The sequence below is a fragment of the Artemia sp. Qi Xiang Cuo genome, chromosome 21 (assembly GCF_049724085.1).
Source record: "Artemia sp. Qi Xiang Cuo chromosome 21, ASM4972408v1, whole genome shotgun sequence".
In the NCBI taxonomy this organism is placed as follows: domain Eukaryota; kingdom Metazoa; phylum Arthropoda; class Branchiopoda; order Anostraca; family Artemiidae; genus Artemia; species Artemia sp. Qi Xiang Cuo.
Genome location: NC_142814.1, coordinates 38,574,521 through 38,593,993, shown reverse-complemented (window position 1 = coordinate 38,593,993; position 19,473 = coordinate 38,574,521). Strand labels below are relative to the sequence as shown.

General features: G+C 37.4%; 1 protein-coding gene across 1 annotated transcript in view; it reads right to left on the bottom strand.

Moving 5' to 3' along the window:
- LOC148939517 (sodium channel protein para-like) overlaps positions 1-19,473 on the bottom strand; it is a 352,192-nt gene that overhangs the window by 61,731 nt on the left and 270,988 nt on the right. The window contains 2 exon segments of the mRNA XM_089106716.1: positions 13,466-13,559; positions 18,685-18,939. Coding sequence (XP_088962842.1) covers positions 13,466-13,559; positions 18,685-18,939 — 349 coding nt within the window.

Here is a 19,473-nt window from a genome sequence, read left to right as displayed (position 1 = left end):
GACATAGAAGCGGAGGAAGTGAGAAAGAGACACAAAAAAAACAGAAAAAAATTAATTGATTATGACATACAAACAAACAAAGACAGGCATTGAGATAGGCACACTCTCGCTCTGACGCACAGTCATAAGGAGAGAGATATCCAAAAAGTTGGGTTGGTCTAGGTTCACTTGGAGTGGCGCGCCACTCTAAGTGAACCTAGATCAACCCAACTTTTTGGATATATCTCTCCTTATGACTGTGCGTCTGAGCGAGAGTTTGCATATCTCAATGCCTGTCATTGTTGGTTTGTATGTCAGAATCCATTTATTTATATGTCTTTTTTTTGTCTCTCCCTCTAACTTCCTCCGCTTATGTGTCTGGGCGGGTGTTTGCCTATCTCTAAGCCTGTCATTTTTGCTTTGTATGTCTGACTCTATATATTTGCATGGGTTTTCGTCTCTCTCTCTCTCTGGGCCTATGTGTCTTGGCGGATGTTTGCTTATCTCAGTGTCTGTCTTTGTTGGTTTGTATGTGAGAATCCATTTATTTATTAGTGTTTTTGTCTCTCTCACTTCCTCTGCTTATTTGTCTTGGTTGATGTTTGCCTATCTCAATGCCTGTGATTGTTGCTTTGTATGTCAGATTCCTTAAATTTATATGTGTTTTTTGTCTCTCACACTTCCTCTGCTTTTGTGTCTGGGTGGGTGTTTGCTTATCTCAGTGCCTGTCCCTGTCGGTTTGTATGCCTGAATCCATATATTTATATGTGTTTTTGTCTCCCTCACTTCCTCTGCTTATTTGTCTGGGCGGATGTTTGCCTATATCAATGCCTGTCTTTGTTGGTTTGTGTGTCAGAATCCTTACATTTATGTGTGTTTTTATCTCTCCCACTTCCTCTGCTTATGCGATTGGGCGGATGTTTGGCTATCTCAATGTCGGTTTGTATGTCAGAATCCATATATTGATACGTGTTTTTGTCTCTCTCACTTCCTCTACTTATTTGTCTGGGCGGATTTTTGCCAATCTCAATGGCTGTCTCTGACGGTTTGTATGTCTGAATCAATATATTTTCTGGTGTTTTTGACTCTCTCACTCTCCCTGCCTATTTGTCTGGGCGGATGTTTGCTTATCTTAATGCCTGTCTTTGTCGTTTTGTATGTCAGAATCTACATATTTATAGGTGTTTTTGTCTCTCTCATTTCATCTGCTTATGTGTCTGGGCGGATGTTTGCCTATCTCAATGCCTGTTTTTGTCGGCTTGTATGTCAGAATCCATATATTTATGTGTTTTTTGTATCCCTCACTTCCTCTGCTTATGTGTCTGGGTAGGCTTTTGCCTATCTCAATGCCTGTCTCTGTCGGATTGTATGCCTGAATCAATATATTTGTATGTGTTTTTGTCTCTCTCACTCTCCTTGTCTATGTCTCTGGGCGGATGTTTGCTTATCTCAGTGACTGTCTTTGTCGATTTGTATGTCAGAATCTATATATTTATATATGTTTTTGTCTCTCTCACTTCCTCTGCTTATGTGTCTGGGCGGATGTTTGCCTATCTCAATGCCTGTTTTTTTCGGCTTGAATGTCGGAATCCATATATTTATATGTGTTTTTGTCTCCCTCACTTCCTCTGCTTATATGTCTGGGTGGGTTTTTGCCTATCTCAATGCCTGTCTCTGTCGGTTTGTATGCCTGAATCAATATATTTGCATTTGTTTTTGTCTCTCTCACTCTCCTTCCCTCTGTGCCTGGGCAGATGTTTGCTTATCTCAGTGACTGTCTTTGTCGATTTGTATGTCAGAATCTATATATTTATATATGTTTTTGTCTCTTTCACTTCCTGTACTTATGTGTCTGGGTAGGTGTTTGCCTATCTCAATGCCTGTGATTGTTCCTTTGTATGTCTGAATCTAAAAATTTATATGTATTTTTTTCACTCTCACTCTCCTTGCCTTTGGTTCTAGGCGGATGTTTGTCTGTCTCAATGATAGTGATTGTTGCTTAGTATATAAGAATCCTCACATTTATATAGGTTTTTGTCTCTCTCATTTTCTCTGCTTATGTGTCTGGGCGGGTGTTTGCTTATCTCAGTGCCTGTCTCTGTCAGTTTGTAGGTTTTTGTCTATCTCAATGCCTGTCTCAGTCGGTTTGTATGCCTTAATCAATATATTTGCATGTGTTTTTGTCTCTCACTCTCCTTGCCTATGTGTCTGGGTGGATGGTTGCTTATCTCAGTGACTGTCTTTGTCGATTTGTATGTCAGAATCAATATATTTATATATGTTTTTGTCTCTCTCACTTCCTCTGCTTATGTGTCTGGGCGGATGTTTGCTAATCTCAATGACTGTTTTTGTCGGATTGTATGTCAGAATCCATATATTCATATGTTTTTTTTGTCTCCCTCACTTCCTCTGCTTATGTGTCTGGGTGGGTTTTTGCCTATCTCAATGCCTGTCTCTGTCGGTTTGTATGCCTGAATCAATATATTTGCATGTGTTTTTGTCTCTCTCACTCTCCTTGCCTATGTGTCTGGGCGGATGTTTGCTTATCTCAGTGACTGTCTTTGTCAATTTGTGTGTCAGATTCTATATATTTATATATGTTTTTGTCTCTTTTACTTCCTCTACTTATGTGTCTGGGCGGATGTTTGCCTTTCTCAATGCCTGTGATTGTTCCTTTGTATGTTTGAATCTATATATTTATATGTGTTTTTGTCACTCTCGCTCTCCTTGCCTATGTGTCTAGGCGGATGTTTGTCTATCTCAATGATGGTGATTGTTGCTTTGTATGTCAGAATCCTTACATTTATATGTATTTTTGTCTCTCTCACTTCCTCTGCTTATGTGTCTGGGCGGGTGTTTGCTTATCTCGGTGCCTGTCTCTGTCAGTTTGTATGCCTGAATCCATATATTTATATGTGTTTTTGTCTCTCCCACTCTCCTTGCCTATGTGTCTGGGCTGATGTTTGCCTATCTCAATGCCTGTGATTGTTGCTTTGTATGTCAGAATCCTTACATTTATATGTGTTTTTGTCTCTCTAACTTCCTCTGCTTATGTGTCTGGGTGGGTGTTTGCTTATCTCAGTGCCTGTCTCTGTCAGTTTGTATGCCTGAATCCATATATTTATAGGTGTTTTTGTCTCACTCACTTCCTCTGCTTATGTGTCTGGGTAGATGTTTGCCTATCTCAATGCCTGTCTTTGTCTGTTTGTATGTCAAAATCAATATATTTTCATATGTCTCCGTCTCTCTAAATATCGCTGCTTATGTCTGTGGGCAGAGGTTTGCCTATCTCAATGACTGTCTTTGTCGATTTGTATGTCAGAATCTATATATTTATAGGTGTTTTTGTCTCCCTCACTTCCTCTGCTTATGTGTCTGGGCGGATGTTTGCCTATCTCAATGCCTGTCTTTGTCGGTTTTTAAGTCAGAATCCATATATTTATTTGTGTTTTTTGTCTCCCTCACTTCCTCTGCTTATGTGTATGGGCGGGCGTTTGCCTTTCTCAATGCCTGTCTCTGTCGGTGTGTATGCCTGAATCAATATATTTGCATGTGTTTTTGTCTGTCTTACTCTCCTTGCCTATGTGTCTGAGCAGATGTTTGCTTATCTCAGTGACTGTCTTTGTCGATTTTTATGTCAGAATCTATATATTTATATGTGTTTTGTCTCTTTCACTTCCTCTACTTATGTGTCTGGGCGGGTGTTTGCCTATCTCAATGCCTGTGATTGTTCATTGTATGTTTGAATCTATATATTTATATGTGTTTTGTCACTCTCGCTCTCCTTGCCTATGTGTCCAGGCGGATGTTTGTCTATATCAATGATGGTGATTGTTGCTTTGTATTTCAGAATCCTTACATTTATATGTGTTTTTGTCTCTCTCACTTCCTCTGCTTATGTGTCTGGGCGGGTGTTTGCCTATCTCAATGCCTGTGATTGTTCCTTTGTATTTCTGAATCTATATATTTATATGTGTTTTTGTCACTCTCGCTCTCCTTGCCTATGTGTCTGGGCGGATGTTTGTCTATATGAATGCCTGTGATTGTTGCTTTGTATGTCGGAATCCTTAAATTTATATGTGTTTTTGTCTCTCTCACTTCCTCTGTTTATGTGTCTGAGCGGGTGCTTGCTTATCTCAGTACCTGTCTCTGTCAGTTTTTATGTCTGAATCCGTATATTTATATGTGTTTTTGTCTCTCTCACTCTCCTTGCCTATGTGTCTCGGCGGATGTTTGCCTATCTCAATGCTTGTCTTTGTTGGTTTGTATGTCAGAATCCTTACATTTATATGTATTTTTGTCTCTCTCACTTCCTCTGCTTATGTGTCTGGGCGGATGTTTGCTTATCTCAGTACCTGTCTCTGTCGATTTGTATGCCTGAATGCATATATTTATATGTGTTTTTGTCTCCCTCACTTCCTCTGCTTATGTGTCTGGGCGGAGGTTTGCTTATTTCAGTGCCTGTCTGTGTCGCTTTGTATGTCAGAATCTATATATTAATAGGTGTTTTTGTCTCTCTCACTTCCTCTGCTTATGTGTCTGGGTGGATTTTTGCCTATCTCAATGCCTGTTTTTGTCGGTTTGTTTGTCAGAATCCATATATTTATATGTGTTTTTTGTCTCCCTCAATTCCTCTGCTTATGTGTCTGGGCGGGCGTTTGCCTATCTCAGTGCCTGTCTCTGTCGGTGTGTATGCCTGAATCAATATATTTGCATGTGTTTTTTGTCTCTCTTACTCTCCTTGCCTATGTGTCTGAGCAGATGTGTGCTTCTCTCAGTGACTGTTTTTGTCGATTTGTATGTCAGAATCTATATATTTATATGTGTTTTTGTCTCTTTCACTTTCTCTACTTATGTGTCTGGGCGGGTGTTTGCCTATCTCAATGCCTTTGATTGTTCCTTTGTATGTCTGAATCTATGTATTTATATGTGGTTTTGTCACTCTCGCTCTCCTTGCCTATTTGTCTGGGTGGATGTTTGTCTATCTTAATGCCTGTGATTGTTGTTTTGTATGTCAGAATCCTTACATTCATATGTGTTTTTGTCTCTCTCACTTCCTCTGCTTATGTGTCTGGGTGGGTGTTTGCATATCTCAGTGCCTGTCTCTATCGGTTTGTATGCCTGAATCCATATATTTATATGTGTTTTTGTCTCTCTCACTCTCCTTGCCTATGTGTCTGGGCGGATGTTTGCCTATCTCAATGCCTGTGATTGTTGATTTGTATGTCAGAAACCTTACATTTATATGTGTTTTTGTCTCTCTCACTTCCTCTGCTTATGTGTCTGGGCGGGTGTTTGCTTATCTCAGTACCTGTCTCTGTCGGTTTGTATCCTTGAATCATTACATTTACACGTGTTTTTGTTTCTCTCAGTGTCCTCGCCTATGGGTCTGGGCGGATGTTTGTCTATCTCAATGCTTGTCACCGTCGGTTTGTGGGTTAGAATCCTTACATTTATATGTATTTTTGTATCCCTAACTTAATCTGCTTATGTGTCTGGGTGGGTGTTTGCTTATCTCAGTGCCTGTCTCTGTCGGTTTGTATGCCTGAATCCATATATGTATATGTGTTTTTGTCTCCCTCACTTCCTCTGCTTATGTGTCTGGGTGGATGTTTGCTTATTTCAATGCCTGTCTTTGTCGATTTGTATGTCAGAATATATATATTAATAGGTGTTTTTGTCTCTCTCACTTCCTCTGCTCATGTGTCTGAGCGGATGTTTGCCTATATCAATGCCTGTCTTTGTCGGTTTGTTTGTCAGAATCAATATATGCATATGTTTTTTTTTTCTCCCTCACTTCCTCTGCTTATGTGTCTGGGCGGGCTTTTGCCTATCTCAGTGCCTGTCTCTGTCGGTGTGTATGCCTGAATCAATATATTTGCATGTGTTTTTTGTCTCTCTTAATCTCCTTGCCTATGTGTCTGAGCAGATGTGTGCTTCTCTCAGTGACTGTTTTTGTCGATTTTTATGTCATAATCTATATATTTATATGTGTTTTTGTCTCTTTCACTGTCTCTACTTATGTGTCTGGGCGACTGTTTGCCTATCTCAAGGCCTTTGATTGTTCCTTTGTATGTCTGAATCAATATATTTATATATGTTTTTGTCACTCTCACTCTCCTTGCCTATGTGTCTGGGTGGATGTTTGTCTATCTTAATGCCTGTGATTGTTGTTTTGTATGTCAGAATCCTTACATTCATATGTGTTTTTGTCTCTCTCACTTCCTCTGCTTATGTGTCTGGGTGGGTGTTTGCATATCTCAGTGCCTGTCTCTATCGGTTTGTATGCCTGAATCCATATATTTATATGTGTTTTTGTTTCTCTCACTCTCCTTGCCTATGTGTCTGGGCGGATGTTTGCCTATCTCAATGCCTGTGATTGTTGATTTGTATGTCAGAATCCTTACATTTATGCGTGTTTTTGTCCCTCTCACTTCCTCTGCTTATGGGTCTGGGCGGATGATTGCCTATCTCAATGCCTAATTATTTTTTTTTATAATTTCTGTATTGTGTATGCATGAGGTAAATTCAAGAAAGAGTTTGTTACTTACTTACAATTTTTTTTTATAATGACAAATCCGACAGCGGCTGGTGATAAAGAATTTATTCATTCTAATAGATAGATTTTGTCAATGTTATCTGACGTAGCCGACAAATGATATCGATAACGAATTTTAATAAAGAATTTGTTCAATTTGATACTTAAATTATGTCAGTGTTATCAAACGTATCTGTCAAAAGATATTGATAAAGAATTTACTCACTCTAATACTTAGATTCCGTTAAAGCTATCCCAAATATCTGACAAGAGATATTGATAGAGAACTTATGCATTCCTATGTTTAGATGTTATCTACATTAACCTTTCTATCTGACACCCGATGCATGCAAATTCTTCTTCTTCGATCTCCATTGTTATAATATACATTCTAAGCATTTAATATTATAGCATAGTCAAAAAAAATGTTCACTACAAATATTAATTTTCTAATAGTAAGAGTTGCGATACACATATCTATATCATTCCCATTTTGAAGTTGGAAAATATTAAATATGAATTTTTTGTGTTTTAAGTGTGTTTCATGACATTATAAGAGATGTAAAAAAAATAATTAATGTAATTATGTAAATTAATGTAATTATGTAAATTAATGTAATTATGTAAATTAATTAATAAAAAATTAATTTATGTAAATTAGTTCAAGGTTAAACATAAGTCAACCACGCCTAACAAATTAAAGGTAACAGACAGAATTTCACAATTTCAAACAAAGGAAACATCCCGCTCTTTGAACAGAGCACGAATTTTCACGGTGGTTGAATTCCGGTCATTACACTGTCTGCTCGTATTGGCGGGACAGTCTTGTTGTAAGCATTGTAGCTATATGGGAGACACCCCGCTTGTAATAGTTATAGCTATATAGGGAGACACCCCGCTTGTAATCGTTATAGCTAATAGGGAGACACCCCGCTTGTAATTGTTATAGCATTACTACTGCTGTGTCAACCCTGGAGTTTTCGTTATGTGGTCTTTTAACCATTTTTTTAAAAATGGCTACCTCAAAGTTCTCATCAGGTGGGTTTGATAAAAAAGGGCGTGGAGGAGGGGGGATAGGTGCCCTCCAATCTCCTTTGACTCTTAAAAAGCAAACTAGAACTTTTAATTTCCAATCGAATGAGCCCTCTTTGAAGTTTGTACGAGCATCCCTTCCATAAGACCCATATGTGGCCCCAGAGCATAACTAACCCCGCCTTCCTCAAGACCCGGGGGGTTTATGTTGACACTAGAGTGTTTGTTACCTGATGTTTTAACTGTTTTAAAAAAAATAGATATCTCAAAATTTTTATCGAATATATTTGGGAAAAAGGGCATAAGGGGGGGGGGGGGCTGGCTACCCTCCAACATCTTTTGACGCTTAAAAAGTTAACTAGAACTTTTAATTTCCAATCAAATGAGCCCTCTCTGAAGTTTATATGACCATTACTTCCGTAAGAACCATATATGCCCCCAGGGCATAACTAATCACCCTTGCCCTAAAGACCTTGGGAGGGAGTGTCATGCTCAACGATATAATTTCCAGAGCTTTCAACTACGTGGAACAAAATGGCTATCTCAAAATTTTGATTGAATGAGTTTGGGGAAGTGCTGGGCGTGGAAGAGGTGTTAGTTGCATTCCAATCACCTTTGACCATTATAAAGAGCAATACCCATTTAAATCTAAATCGAATTAGCCCTTTTTGAAGTTTCTACTACAACGCTTACTATAAAAACCTTATATGCCCCCAGGGCATAACTTACAACCCCTGGCCTGAGGGCTGTGGGGGGGGGGTTGCATCCTCAAAGACCTAATTTCCAGAGCTTTCAACCACGTTGAACGAAATGGCTATCTCAAAATTTTGATTGGATATGTTTGGGGAAAAGGTGGGTGTGAAAGAGGGGTTAGTTGCCCTCCAATCACTTTCCAGCATTAAAAAGAGCACTATCCCTTTGAATTTCCAATCGAATGAGCCCTTTTTGAAGTTCCTACGACAAAGCTTTCTATAAAAAGCTTATATGCACCCAGGGCATAACTTACAACCCTTGCCCTGAGGGCTGTGGGGGAGTGTTCTCCTCAAAATGATAATTTCTATGTGAAAATCAACTACGTAGAACAAGATGGCTTTCTCAAAATTTTGATTGGATGTGTTTGGGGAAATCGTTGGCGTGGAAGGGATGTTCGTTGCCTTTCAATCACTTTTGACCCTTAAAAAGAGCACTAGAACTTTCGATTTCCAATCGAATGAGCCCCTTTTGAAGTTTTTATGACGACCCCTTCCATATGAAGTGCCTCTGGAAAAAAAAGTAAAAAATCAATCAATAAATAATAAAACATTGGAGCCGTATGGCCTTTGCTATAGGCAACGCTATAGCGTTGCCTCTGATGGGAGCGTCCATCCAATCTTTGTAGGGTATTTCACGAAATATCCTGCCTCATGGTCAACCACTTACATGGACGACCACTGATTGAATTTAGCAGCACTAGTCCGGCCTCTGTTTGTGCCTACTATCACGGGACAGTTTTCACCACTATGTACCCAGCTATATCTTTCATCCCAGTATCTTTTGACTCTTAAAAAGTGAACTGGAACTTTCAATTTCGTATCAAATGAGCCCACTCTGAAGTTTATAGGAGAATCCCTTTCATAAGAACCATATACACCCCCAGAAAAACACTTACAACGCCTACCCACCCGGTCCCTTGGGGGGTTGTGTTGACACCGGAGTTTTTGTTATCTAATATTCAAACAATTATCAAAAAACTGGCTTTCCCAAAATTTTTAGCGGATGGGTATGGGAAAAAAGGGCATGGGGTAGGGGGAGGCTAGTTGCCCTTAAGCCTCTTGACTCTTAAAAAGTAAACTAGAACTTTCAATTTTCAATCAAATGAGCCATCTATGAAGTTTATACGAGCATCCTTTTCATAAGAAAGATACACGCGTTTAGGGCATAACTTAGAACACCTTCTCCCGGGCCCTGGGGGGGGGGGCTTGTGTTGACACCGGAGTTTTCTTATTCGACCTTTGAACTATTTCTTTTTAACAAAATGTGTACCTCAAAATTTTCATCAGATGGGTTTGGAACAAGAAGGCGAGAAGAAACACCGGAAGAAAGAAGAAAAGAACACCGGAGTTTTTGTTATCTGAACTTTGTTATCTGAACAATAGGAAGTGCGTCTGGGAAAAAAAATAAATGGAATGTGGGGGGGGGGGGGGGTTTAGTTGCCCTTGGATCTCTTTTGACTATTAAAAAGTGAACTCGAACTTTTAATTTCCAATCGAATGAGCCCTCTCTGAAGTTTATACGAGCACCCCTTTCATAAGAATAGTCCAGGACTTTTAGCTCAAAAAAGTGTCGAACCCGGACAAAATTGCAATATAAACGAAAATGGTACCAAAATGATCAGAAAAAAATTCTGTACATGATACTAAAAGTCCCAATAAATCCGAGTGGGGCGAGTACCCGAAAAACAGGGGAAAAGCGGGAAATGCGGGGGAAAATGGGAAAAATGCCGAACATGCCCAGAAAATAGTTTAAAGTGAGTTTTCTGAGGTTTTCACATACGCTGATTACGAAATTGACATCTAAAATTCAGTATAGAAAAAGAGTACTACGGAAAACAGGGGAACAGGGGAAAGAGGGGAGAAAAGAGAAGAATAGAGGGTAGGGGTAGAAAGCGGTTTGAAAGATATTTTCTGGGGTATTCCTATCTGGTGATTACGAAATTGAAAACTAAAATGATATAAAAAAATTGATTAACATAAAACGGAGAAATGGGGGGGGGGGGAGGGAGGGAAAAAGGGAACTAGACAGGGTAGGGGTAGAAAGCATGTGGAAATGTTTACAAATGTTAATACAGGAGATATATAGAGGTTCGGCTACCCCATAGGTTCGGAAAAGACAAAGAAAAACTCGAGAAAGAAATACGGAAAGATACTGAAATTACTTTATTCCGTATTCCTCGCCGTTATCAACAAGCGCGTGGGTTCGTCAACATAATCCTGTTCTAATTCGACATTCAGTAAGAGAAGCAAGGTAGACTAGTCACCACGGAGTTCCAGTGCCGACGACAAAACCTATCCTGATAGAATGACATCTAGCGGATCCAATAGTCCCCAGTCTGCGTGGATGCTTACACATGTGACATGGTAGCAGGATAAATCAAGGTACGACGAGATTTTTTTGTTAAGTCAAGCATAATTTTGCGTATCGGCAACTCTTCTTTCAGTACTAAGCCAAGTTTAATTCATTATTTTCCCTGAGTGCCTGAATTCATGGTGAATTCAGGCACCATAAGCAATATGGAAAGAAGCGAAAACGGACTCGATTCACCACCTGCCAGTGTCAGATCGTGTCACTGTAGTTGACGGAGGTTGGCTGCTTCAGCAAGTACCTTGGAAGATTGTTGATACTTATGATTCAATCTGTGACAGCTATGTTAGTTTCGTTACTCGACGCTGTACCTCCCCTACTGTTGTCTTCGATGGATACAGCGCTGGTCCAACCACTAAAGATGCTACCCACAACCGACGGTGTAAGGGAAGCCAGCATCAAGTGATCGATTTCAGTTTAGGGATGAAGCTCCAGAAAAAGAAGGAAGAGTTTTTGAGCAACTCTCAGAACAAACAGCGAATTATAAGCTACATCGGGGAAAAAATCAGAGCCAAAGGATTTGAAGTCGTCCATGCGAAGGACGATGCTGACTATCTAATCGTGAAGACTGCCGTAACGAAAGCAGAAAACTCTGAAACAATAGTTCTTGGCAACGACACTGACCTTCTGATTCTACTATTGTATCACCTCCCTCCTAGTGCAAAAACCCTTTACTTCGAATCGTCAACGAACGCAAAAGAAGCGATAACACGGTTCTGGTGCCTCAGCGAAGTTAAAAAAAAAATGGGAGAAGTATCCAGGCAACTTCTGGTAGGGCACGCATTCTTGGGATGTGACACGACCTCACGAGTTTTCGGACTTGGAAAGCAAGCTGTGCTACCTCTTTTGAAGAAGAGCGAAGTGTTCAGAAAAAAATGCGAAGTGTTTCTGGATGAATCATCGTCTAAAGATGAAATTGTGAAAGCGGGTGAATATCTTCTCCGCAGCTTGTATAAAGCACGACCAAACGAAGATCTCACTAAGCTGCGACATCGAATTTTCTTTGAAAAAGTTTCTTCGTCAAATACTACGGCGTTTGTTAAGCCTGAAAGGCTTCTGCCAACCGAAGCTGCAGCTTCATTCCACTCCCAGTGAGTGTGCCTCCAGGTATCCTTTTGGAAAGGGGAACCAGCTGACCTCGACCCGGATGATTGGGTTTGGGTCCCCAGAGACCATAAATACTCACGTGTGATGACAGATTTGTTGCCCGCACCTCAGACTCTTTTGAGTGTCGTGAGATGCAACTGTAAGACAGGCTGCGAGAACTCACGATGCAGCTGTAAGAAAAATGGATTAGCGTGTACGTTCGCGTGCGGAGAATGTCAGGGTATCAACTGTTTGAACAGGGACAACAAGATTGTCGAAGACGAGGAGCTCGACTAGTGACATCAATGCTGTGTTTTTCAAGTCCACTCTACTGCCTTAAAAAGTGCAGATTTTACCTATAGTTACTGAAGTTCTTTTCTTAGTTTTTTATTCAACGATATTGCCTTCGAAAGTACAAATTTTACCTATAATAGCTGAAATTTTATACTGTGATCACTGCCAAGTGGTTGTTTTCTTTATGTTTAGTAATTCAAATGGTTGTAAGAAATGTCTGGGATTCAAGAAAGTAAAAGTTTGATATTTAAGCGAGTTACTTTGTTCATAGGCCTACATATTAGCCATTAGCAGCTGGCTCAGGAGTCAGGCTTCCCTTCCCCTTTTCCGTTATTTCCTTCAGTTTAGTTCGGTTTTCATGGTTCTCGTTTTCTTTCTTTTATTTTAGGTGTCAGTTTCGTGATCAGCAGATAGGAAAACCCCAGAAAACACATTTCAAACTGATTTCTACCCCTGAATTCAATTGTCCCTTTTCTTCCCCTCTTTCCCCCTTTTCCCCCGTTATCGTGGGGCTCATGTTCTTTATTTCATTTTAGATGTCAGTTTCGGGATCAGTAGATAGAAAGACCCCAGAAAACATATTTCAAAGCGCTTTCTACCCCTACCCTGTATTTTTAAATTTTTTCCCCTCTTCCCCCTGTTCTCCCAGTTTTCCGTAGTACTTTTATTCTATACTGAATTTTAGATGTCAGTTTCGTGATCAGCGTATGGGAATGCCCCAGAAAACTCACTTTGAACTATTTTCTGGGCATGTTCGGCATTTTTCCCAATTTCCCCCGCATTTCCCCCTTTTCCCCTGTTTTTCGGGTACTCGCCCGACTCGGATTTATTGGGACTTTTAGTATGTTGTACAGAATTTTTTTCTGATCATTTTGGTAATGATAAGTTAATGAAAATGATAAGTTATTTTCGAACAATCATGTGCTATTTGATTTTTTGAATAATTTTGAAATTAACGTGCAGAAATGAAGCCACATTCAAGGCCCTGTCCAGGGGGGAGGGGTTACAGGTTTTGAGCTCTCGTCCCCAAAAAAGTTGTCCGACATGTAAAAAAGCAACACAAATGCATGGAAACTCATTTTTGATGTGTTTCTTGAGTTTTATGTACCCCCTCAAATCAAAATCCCCCCCCCCCCCCCGAGAAAGATCTTGAACACGGCCTTGGTCACTATATTCAGTTACATGTTAATACTTGTTTTTTTTTTCTTATATCGATTAAATCTTGAAAAAAAGAAATTTTTTTGCGAAAACCTTGAAAATTTTATTTTCGTTCTTGTGTAAAATTATGAAATTGCATGAATCACCCATTGGCTTAAAGGCGGCAATGCTTTATTTTATTATTTCAAAATATCTTGAAAAATTCGCTGTTTTTTCTTCAATTCTTTGTCTAAATATGGAAAAGAAGAAAAAACTGACCTTTCATATCGAGCACAGTTTGTTTAGTCGCTTGCTCCACAAATGGATTGTCTCCATATTTGAGTCTTGCTTCCTCTTCTCCATACAGATAGTCCTGGAAGTAAATAAATAAATATCTACTACTTATAACTGGCAGTGTTGGCCAGATGCGTTAAAAATTGTAACCATTGCATATTTTATTACATGTGATCTTCCTAAAAGAATAACATAAAACCTTTACTGTAATCTTTATAATAATCGCTCTTTACACAAAAATTTGATTTTTTGTCCTAATTCTTTAAGACTGACTCCTGAAACACAGTGACCGTTTCATTAGAATAATATGCTTTTTTAAAAGCTTTAGAAAAATTTAGTGGAAAAAGTGAGGTATTGAGGTATTTAGCGCAAAGAGTGAGGTTATTGAATAAATAGCATATCACTGGAATTACCATGGTTCAAAACCCTCAAATAGAAGGTTTGAGTCCTCCATCTTAAAAGTTGAAGTAGGCCGCATTTTACTTCGGCCAGATGTGTTCTTTCTTTTCTGTATTTGCCCCCTAGTACTAGGGAGATATTGATATATCGCTAAGAGCTCTTGAAGCGTTCCCTTGAAAGCTAATGCTTGCATCTACTTTGTTTATGTATATTTTTCTGAATACCATTAATATAAAAGGAAATACTTCAAAAACAAACTGAAGATTGAAATGAAAACTTTGCCATTGGAATCACTGTAGTTGAAAACATCAACAGTTCCCTTGAAAGCCAATGCTTGCATCCACTTTGTTTTTGTATATTTTTCTGAATACCATTAACGTAAAAGGAAATACTTCAAAAACAAACTGCAGATTGAAATGAAAACTTTGCTATTGGAATCACCGTAGTTGAAAACATCAACCGTTCCCTTGAAAGCTAATGCTTGCATCTATTTTGTTTTTGTATATTTTTCTGAATACCATTAACGTAAAAGGAAATACTTCAAAAACAGACTGCAGACTGAAAAGAAAACTTTACCATTGGAATCACCGTAGTTGAAAATATCAACCGTTCCCTTGAAAGCTAATGCTTGCATCTACTTTGTTTTTATATATTTTTCTGAATACGATTAACTTAAAAAGAAATACTTAAAAAAAAACTGCAGATTGAAATTAAAACTTTACCATTGGAATCACCGTAATTAAAAACATCAACCGTTCCCTTGAAAGCTAATGGTTGCATCTATTTTGTTTTTGTATATTTTTCTGAATTCCATTAACGTAAAAGGAAATACTTCAAAAACAGACTGCAGACTGGAATTAAAACTTTACCACTGGAATCACCGTAGTTGAAAATATCAACCGTTCCCTTGAAAGCTAATGCTTGCATCTACTTTGATTTTGTATAGTTTTCTGAATATCATTAACGTAAAAGAAAATACTTCAAAAACAGACTGCAGACTGAAATGAAAACTTTACCATTGGAATCAACGTAGTTGAAAACATCAACCGTTCCCTTGAAAGCTAATGCTTGCATCTACTTTGTTTTTGTATATTTTTCTGAATACCATTAACGTAAAAGGAAATGCTTAAAAAAAAACTGCAGATTGAAATGAAAAATTTACCATTGCAATCACCGTAGTTGGAAACATTGACTGGAGGTTTTCAGACCCCTCATCCCTGAAAACTCGATAAACTTGTAGTTTAGCTTGAGTTTCGTAGTTTAGTAATTTAGCGTGTCCCCCTTTATTTTGCAAATAAATATTTTTAATTTAACCCTAAACAATTGAAGTTAACGAACAGCTTTGATAACATTTTTAGTCTCTTTTTAATTTTTTTTCAATTGCCAAGGAAGTAACAATCCACTTCCCACTACTCCCTGTAATTTGAAAACAGTAATATTTGATTTGCTATATCCATACCTCTGAACTATTTGATCATGTCATAATACTAATTACTTTCTCAATTATTTGAGACAACATCAGCCATAGAGGTTAGGACTAAGATTAGGATGGGAGGGGGAGTTTGGAATTTTGACTAAGTATTCTAAAAAACAAGTCAGGTCATCGTTCGATATGTTGTGAATATTTTATCACGAACTGTAGATTGAAATGAAGCTTCACAATTGGGATCACAGCAGTTGAAGATATTAACTGGAGGTTTTCAGAAATCCCATCCTTGAAAACTCGTGTTTTATCATGGGTGTTACTGATTTGTCTCCCCTTTCTTTAGTGTTTTTTTTATACCAACAATATAATAGCTAACAATTAAATAGCTTTAATTTAACACTCAATTTTTGGAATTTTTTATAAGCTTTGATAACATTTCAATTTTTTTTTATTCCAAAAAGTATTATAAACAGTAAGAAACTACTCTCCACCTGCAACCTGAGAGTAGTAATAATTGATTTGCTATATCCATGCCTCTGGACTATATAGTCATGTAATAATACTAATTACTTTCTCAATTATTTGAGATAACTTTAGTCATACGGGTTAGTTAAGGATGGGAGGGGCAGTTGGAAACATGGGGTAAGCTTTCTAGAAAATTAGTTAAGACACAGACAGCAGGATTTCATTAGCAGACCCTATATCACGGTTGTAGCGGCAGCTGCAACCTAGTAAAGAGTGAACCACAGCCCATAGTAATCGAAATTTGAAAAACGTGTTTTAAAAAAAATTGCCATCTGACGCTGAATCAGAAATGGTAACTATTGTTTCGTTTAATCTTAAAAGTAAAAGTTTATTGAAAAAGAAAAATTTATGGTAATTTCGAAAAAGAGCCTGAAACCCTGTGAAAACTGCGTCAGATCGAGATAAAAAGTGCACCGTTGGAATCAGCATAGACCAAAACCTATTGAAGAATAGTTGAAGTCCCCCGCCTTGAACACTAAGGAAAATTACTTTTTTGCATTGTCTCCTCATGTGTCTCCGTTTTTTCTTTTTTTTTCACCAGGGCTAGCGAATGACCAGGACACCATAGAGAAATGTTTAGTGGCTCGTTCGAATGGAAATTGAATTTGCTAGTGCCCTTTTTAAGTAACCAAAAAGATTGGAGGGCGAATAGCCATCCCCCTCACTACAGGTCCCCTCCCCCAAAGTAGTCCTACAAAAATTTTGAGACATAGTTCAACACCACTTTGTTTAACATAGTTCAAAAGTCCAATAAACACACCCAATAGGTCCAATATATATATATATATATATATATATATATATATATATATATATATATATATATATATATATATATATATATATATATATATATATATATATATATATATATATATATATATATATATATATATATATATATATATATAAGTTAGTAATCCATATTAACAGCAGTGTGTGATTGATAAAAAGTAAAGTAGGAGCCACTGAGTACTCTGACCCATTAGTAAACCATCTTACTTTGGAATTATTCTTAACATCCCATGAAAACGGGGGAAAAAAACTTGACGAATACAAACAAATCTATTGCATGTCAAGTTGTGTAACTTAGTAAGTGATCATGTTTGGCAAATCCTAGCCACTGTCACGGAAGTTTGACTTGCAAGCTTGATTAGAAACAGGATTAAAAGCTAATCGATGGACTAAAAGGAGAGGGGTGATTTTTACCCCTCCGCCCTCTCAAAAAATGTTGGGGAATGGAATGTGTGCCTCTCGATTATTTGTTTTTAGTTTTATGAGAGAAAACATATATTTAAAAAATCCTGAAAAACAATTTAATTGAAAAAGTTGAGCTTTATATATATAAATTTGTTTTGTGCAAAATTATCTGTTTCTTCCAAGGGTAAATTGATAATTTCTTGTTCCTTTTTCAGTGTTAATCTCTAAACTTCAAAATCAAAACTAATCTGAACTAATTCATTAATAAAAACAATTAGTTGAATTATTTTTAAACGTAGGTATCTTTGAAGACTACATCGCCTTTCATGTACGTATAAATAACAGTTCAAACAGGAATAAATCCTTTTATTATACAATGAAAAACAATGACACCAAATTCCGGATATTTCGATCACATATACAGTGACCATTATTAGCAGATAACTGTATATGTGATTCAAATATCCAGATTTTGTTGTCATTATTTTTAACTGTCTAATAAAAGGATTTATCCCTGTTTGAACTATTATTTGTAAGTACTTGTAAATGAAATCAAAATAAAATGAATCTAAACTAATTTTAAAATTAAATTCTAAAGGAGGATATTCATTTTAAAATCGTACAATTTTGATTGAAGTTTGCGGCTAAATTTAATTTATAAATTGATTCTGTGCAAGTATTACCCGTTCTTTCAGTAATAAACTGGTATTATAGCTTTTGACCATCCTCAGGGGTAAATAAAAAAATAATCTTTGGGTGGAACACCAACGAAACTTGGCCCCCTCTATTGGTAATTTTTATCTCTCTACTCACATAATTATGGACATTTTCAACTTTATAGGGGATGTACCCCCTTGATACGACTCTGACCATCGTTGCTTAACCATCCTTTTAATACTTGTTGTGTCATGTTTTTCTAAGTTTTACATGACAGACAAAATATATTTCGAGATCCTACATATCAGAAAAATGACACACTTGGCTTTGATTTATGACTCATTTTCTGACCAGAATTTGCCTTTTCTCACTCGTAAAGTCATAATTTGGCTTTGGAGCACTGGGAGGAACGTCACGTGAGATTTTCTTGGAAGTAAAGAGGAGGCTAAGGGCAAATAACTTTGCCAGGGGCATCATTACTGCAGATATCCCCTTATTACCTCCTTTTAGATGATGATTTCTGCTTTGGCAAACGAACATTTCTTAAGACATATTAACATTAGGAGGGGTTAAAATACAGCCTTGGCTACTCCGACTATTTTTGGACTACCATAGCATTCTCGGAAATGGACTTAACGTACAAGAACAGTTTTTTTTTTTTTTTTTTTTTTTTTTTTTTTTTTTTTTTTTTTGCAAAATTAAAAAAGTATTTCCTTGAATAAGGTTTCGACAACCCTGACACGGAAAGAAAAAAAGTAGACTTGAATAAAGACAAGTTGCCGAAAGGCTGAAAAACTAGTAACGGGCCATGACACAACCCAAAAGAATCGGCAGCTTTTAAAGAAAAACAGCCCCCAACCCTGATCGTCCTCTTGTTTTTTTTAAACATTTGTCGCGTTTTCTTAAATACCTTCATTTTTCAGACTGCTTTCAATTATATAATTATATTACAGCATATCTCCCGTCATTTATTATATTTGGTAGAAAGAGAGCTCACCAAAGCTGCCCGGTGTTGTCGGCTATATTCAGCAACCAGTTCTGGCACTAAATTTCGTCTAGGTCTCCCATCTTTCTGAGGTATCCTTCCGTTCAAAAGATCTCCATGGGAATTATATGATATTCGTGACATATGTGATGTGTATGAAGTCTGTCGAGAACACATGTAGCTTGGGTATGGAGGCATGATTATTGCTCCGTTGTCTTCGGACATTGGAGTGACCGCGGCCGAATCATCTGCATATGGTAAATGCTCCTAAAATTAATAAATTAATTAGAAAATTAATTAGAAAAATTAATAGAGAATCCCTTATCTGTTGATTACTCACCAAAGTAGGTTTGACTTTGGATTATTTTTCCGCTAATATTCTAGTATATCACAAAAAGCATAAGAAAAACAATAAAATAAAGTTTTCCAATTAGAGAGCTGATGTTTTTAGGGCTTCTCTTCAAGGTCAAAAAACCATTATCATGTAAGAAACGGTAAAACTTAAAGCTTTGTTAGAATCGTCTGTTGTTTCTCTAAAACAGTAAAATATGAAAATTTACCTTGCAGAAAAACATAATTCGAGACTAATCAGCAGTCATATCATAATTACTTTGAATATAATTTCAGCAAGGAATCTAAGTTCAAGCAAGCCCTAACTAAACTAGCTTGCAGTAATGATGTTAGGATTGTTCTACTAATGTTTTTTTTTAAATTTTCTAGTCTTCTATTGTAACTTGAATTTTATCTTTATAAATTTATGTGTTTTGCCGAGGAAGGCTACTATACAAATTGTCGAAATAT